Below are 4,748 nucleotides of genomic sequence, written 5' to 3' on the forward strand. Positions count from 1 at the left end.
CGCAGGGGGTCCTACCATGGCACAGGGGTCCCACCATGGCACAGGGGGTCTTACCATGGCACAGGGGGGTCCTGCCCTGGCACTGGGGGTCCATCATAGCACAGGAGGTCCCACCACGGCACAGGGGATCCTGCCCAGACACAGGGGGTCCTGCCCCAGTACAGGGGGTCCTGCCATGTCACAAGGGTTCCTGCCTGAGCACAGGAGGTCCCACCACGGCACAGGGGGTCTCATCATGGCACAGAGGGTCCTTGGCACAGGGTGTCTCACTATGGCACAGGGGTTCCAGCCTGAGCACAGGGGGTCCCACCATGGCATAAGTGGTTCTGCCTGGGCACCAGGGGTCCCACCATGGCACAGGGGGTCCTGCCTGGGTACAGGGGGGCCCTACAAGGGCTGGCTCACCGCAGAGCGAAGGGCAGGAGCGGGCAGTGCCCGGCCCCCGGCGCTGGGTGTGGATGTGCCAGCAGTCACAGGGGCTGCAGACTCTGCCAGACAGTGCTGGGGGCTGAGTGCCGCCCCCCCCCCTTATCCCGGGCTGGGATGCAGAGCGAGATCCCGCAGCAGGGCTGGGGCAGCACCTCCTCCTCATCCTCCAGCCCCCGCACCATTTCCCAGCCCCAGCACATCCTGGCCTCCAGCCACCGGCGTGGGGCTGGGAGAACATCTGGAAAACATCTGGATCCTGCTGGCGCTGGAGGCACGGAGGACCGGCCTGGGAAGCAGCTATTTTTATAAAGCTGCAGTGGAGGGGGCTGGAGAGGGGGTGGTGGGGCCCTGCACCCCGCGGGGCTGGGACGGTGCCGGGAGCTGGGCAGGATGCGGCCCAGCCCTGTGGGGAGCAGCCCGCATCCCTGGGGAGCACCGGCCGCCTCCAGAACCCAGTGGGAAGCATCCGCCCCGGCCCCCCGGGAGGGCGCTGGGTCACGGCTGGGCGGTGCCGGAAAGGCCATGGATAATTTTAGTGGGATCATGGGGAGGGAACCGGCCTGGGGAGGCAGCCATGGCCGGACCCCCCAGCACCGTGTGTGCTGTGCAGGGCCCCCAGCACGCTGGGCTCCAGGTAGGGTGTAACAGCACCATGTTTCTGGGGCAGGACCCCACAGCTTACACAGATGTACAGCCCGGCCGCGACCCATGGGGATGGGCATCGCTCCGGTGCTGAGCCAGCGGGGCCAGCACCCGCAGCTGAGCCTGGCAAGGTCTGCCCTGTCCTTGTCCTCGTCCCTGCAGCGTCCCGGGGCTGCTGGGCTGGTGCCAACAATCGTACCAATGGCTCAAAGTGCATCGTGTCCCGCCGCGGCGGGGGCAAGTCTGGCCCTGGGGGTGCCCGTGGCACCGGGGTCTGGGTGGCTCCTCCAGCCCAGGGGCAGTGAGCAGCCCCCTCCCCCCCGTCCTCCCTGTCTCCTGGCCCCAGAGCGGGTCCTAGGCAGCTCCCGGGGGCGGCACGGCGCTGGGGGGGAGCCAGGCACAGCGCTGGGGCAGCTGCCCCACGCTGGGGCTCAGTAATAGTGGACACGGCCCAGGGTGCCGGTGCCCAGGATGTCGGGCTGCCCGTTGCGCCAGATCTCGCGGATGATGCGCTCACGCTCCTCCAGCCGCTGCGCCCGCTCCAGCTCCTCCGCCGAGGCGAAGACATTGACGGCCAGCGCCCCGTCCCCGGGGCCGTGACTCTCCAACGGGATCTCGGTCACCGGCAGCAGTGACTCGGATGCCGCTCGGTCGACGGTGTCCTCCTCTTCCTCATCCTCATCCTCGTCATCATCCTCCTCGTCCTCGCTGAGGTCCCTTGGGCGCGGCGGGGGGCGCGGGTAGGGCTGGCAGGAGAGACGCAGCACCAGCAGGCACAGGGTCAGCACCAGCCCGAAGCAGACGCCCAGCACGAAGTAGAGCCCGAAGCTCTCGGGGTGGGCTGTGGGGAGAGCAGAGGGGGTGAGGGACAGGCCCGTGCCTGCCACGGGGCCCACGGTGGCCCTGGGGTCCCCGCCGCATCCCTCACCTCGGATGTGCGCGTATGCGGCCATGCTGTTGCTCAGCAGCTCCATGTCCCGCCTGCGGCTCTCCATCCCGTGCCCGCTGCGCTCAGTGTCTCCGGGGGTGGCACGCGCTCGGCATCTGCAGGGGACGGGGGCTGAGCGAGGCGCTACTGGGGGCTGGAGCCCCCCCGGTGTCCACTAGCCCTTTTGGGGCCACGCCTGGTGGCCACCGTGGCCCAGAGGCTCCCCACCGAGCTCCGGCAGGGCTGGTGCTGGGGCTGCTGTGCCCAAGGCCGAGCCCTGCAGGTGCCCGGGCGGAGCCGCCGTGCTCCCGCCGCCCCTCCGTCCTTCCTGTGGGACCGGGGCGGATGCGGCTCCTCCAGGACAACGCGGTGTCAAGCGCATCTGCGGCAGCGGGCCAGGCCCTCCGTCCCCTGCCCCGGGCGTGGGCGCCGGGCACGGGCTGTGGGGCTGAGCTCAGTGCCAGGGTCCCAGCACAGCTCTGCGAGGCTGCCCGTGCCCGTGCACACACACACATGTGTGCCCCCAGCAGCCCCTCCACACACAGACAGACAGACACATGCACACACACGCACACAGAGACAGACGTGTGTGCACACACACACACACAGACACATGCACACACATGCACACAGACAGACACGTGCACACACACACAGACACACACACACACACGCACACACAGACAGACAGACACACACACGCACACACACGTGCCCCCCAGCAGCCCCTCCGTGGCAGTGCCCCCCACCCCCCACCCCCCCGTGCTGCTCCCAGCCCAGCTCCAGCCTCGGCTGTCTGTGGCGCGGGGGCAAGGACCAGGCACGGTGCAAGGGCCGGGGGGGGTGGGCAGCAGCAAACGCGGCCGAGCCGGGGTTGACCCTGCGCCCCCCCCAGCTCCTGCCACAGCCTGGAGCAGGACCGAGGGGCACTGCTGGCCCCCCTGTGTGCTGGAAAACCCTCTCGGCGGGGCTGGCCACGGCACAGCCAGACCCTGGGAGCTGGGGGGGGATGGGGGCGCCCTGGGCTGCCTCCTCCCTGACACCCTGTGGGGATGGGGGTACCTGGGCCCTACACTGGGGTGCAGGGGTGAGCACCCACCTCCCCCTACCCAAAGGCCCACCTGGCCCCCCACAGCTGAGCACCCATCCCTGCAGCCCCTCGCTACCCTCATGACGCTGGTGTGGGGTAAGGTCCCCCTCAGCCGCGGGGTGCTGTGGCCCCCCAAGGTGTGGGGCTGGGCAGCGGGCAGGGTGGGAGGCGACGCAGCACCTGGCCCTGGCAGGGCCCGAGCTCATTTCCCAGAAACAGCTCGGCGGAGGGAGGAATGAGGAAAGAAATGCAGAAAATGTGACACATCAGCAGAACCGTCCCCGGACAGTCCAGTGCTGTGGGGCCACTGCACGTCCCGCTGCTGGGCAGCCCCTCGCAGCGGGACACCCCAAAACATCAAAACACGGCCAGCTGTGTCCCCAGGAGGGTCCTGCTGTCCCCCCACGGGGCTGCCACACCGCCAGCCCCTGTCCCGGCGAGGGGGCCGGCTGGGAGCAGGACAGCCCCGCTGTGGGGCTGGAAGGGCAGAGCCCCACCATGGGGCTCCCGGGACCCCCAAGTCCCGCTGGTGGCAGAGCTGCTGGCGGGGGCACCGCAGGGCTGGCTCCAGGGCCACGGGGGTGCTCAGCACCCGCAGCTGGGCGCCCGCGGCCACGGGCCATGGCAGGCTGGGGGTCCGTGGCTGCAGCTGGGTGTGAGGGAGCCCGGGGACAGGCGGGTGCTGAGTGCTGGGTGGAAAAGTGCTGAGCCCCCACCGGCAGAGCGGGAGCTGGATCACGGCGGGCCAGGGCTGCGCTGCAGGAACAGCCCCGGAGCGCTCAGCCCTGCGTCCCCAAGGGCCAGGCCCTGCGTCCCTGAGCCCTGCAACCCCGAATCCCGCGTCCCCAAGGACTAAGCTTTGTGCCCCCACGCCCCCAGCCCCACATCCTCAACCGCTGCATCCCCAGGTCACTGCATCCCGAGCCCTGCGCCTTCCAGCCCCACGTCCCCACGTCCCGGTTCCCCGACACCATGCCGGGGCACCTCGAGCCAGGGCCGGGGCGCAGCCGCGATCCCACCGGGGCTGTCAGGGCTGAAGGGACGGGGGGTGCTGGGGTCCCTCGGGGTGCCCCGTCCACCCCACGGTCCCCTGCATCCCCCAGCCCCACGCCGTGCTGGGGGCCGGTACTCACCAGGATGCGGGGTGGGAAGGCAGGAGCCGCCGCACTTTGGCTGGAGGCAGGGAAGAGGGAAAGGTCTGTTCAGCATTAACGCTGCAGCAACAGGAAATAGTTCGGAGGCGGCCGGCGGTCAGCGCTCCCCGCCGGAGCCAATGGCAGCCCCGGCCCGACGCCGAGCGGGGCGCGAGGCCGCGGTTCCCCCGGGACCCCCGGCTCAGGCCCTGCTGCGGAGCCGCCCCGGAGCCGGGAGCTCGGGCTGCGGGCAGCCCCCAGCCCCATCCCGCCCGCGCCAGCGCCCACCCGGCAGGGCCAGGCCTGGGGCTGGCAGCGTGGGACCCCAGCCCCAGCCCCGGGGGACCACTCCAGGCTGTACCGGGATGCCCCGGCTCTGCCAGGGCAGCTGGGGCCCACAGGGCAACAGGGGGCTGCAGCCCCCTTTGCTGCATCCTCTTGTGTGCCCCCCCCTCCAAGCACAGCAGCCCCCGAAACCCTTTTCAGACCCACCCCCCCATCCCCGCAGGGTCGCTGCGCGCCGGGC

At 70.8% G+C, this 4,748-nt stretch overlaps 1 protein-coding gene across 1 annotated transcript; it reads right to left on the minus strand.

The window, feature by feature from the left end:
* Positions 1–25: 25 nt before the first annotated feature.
* Positions 26–4,533, minus strand: EVA1B (eva-1 homolog B). The gene is made up of 3 exons (XM_080381951.1): positions 4,223–4,533; positions 2,000–2,115; positions 26–1,912 (listed from the first exon to the last, which is right to left on the minus strand). Exons 2-3 carry the CDS (start codon positions 2,064–2,066, stop codon positions 1,503–1,505), a joined length of 477 nt encoding a protein of 158 aa, XP_080238077.1. The 5' UTR covers positions 2,067–2,115; positions 4,223–4,533; the 3' UTR covers positions 26–1,502.
* Positions 4,534–4,748: the final 215 nt, after the last annotated feature.

This window comes from Falco punctatus, assembly GCF_963210335.1.
Source record: "Falco punctatus genome assembly, chromosome: 3".
Classification (NCBI taxonomy): Eukaryota; Metazoa; Chordata; class Aves; order Falconiformes; family Falconidae; genus Falco; species Falco punctatus.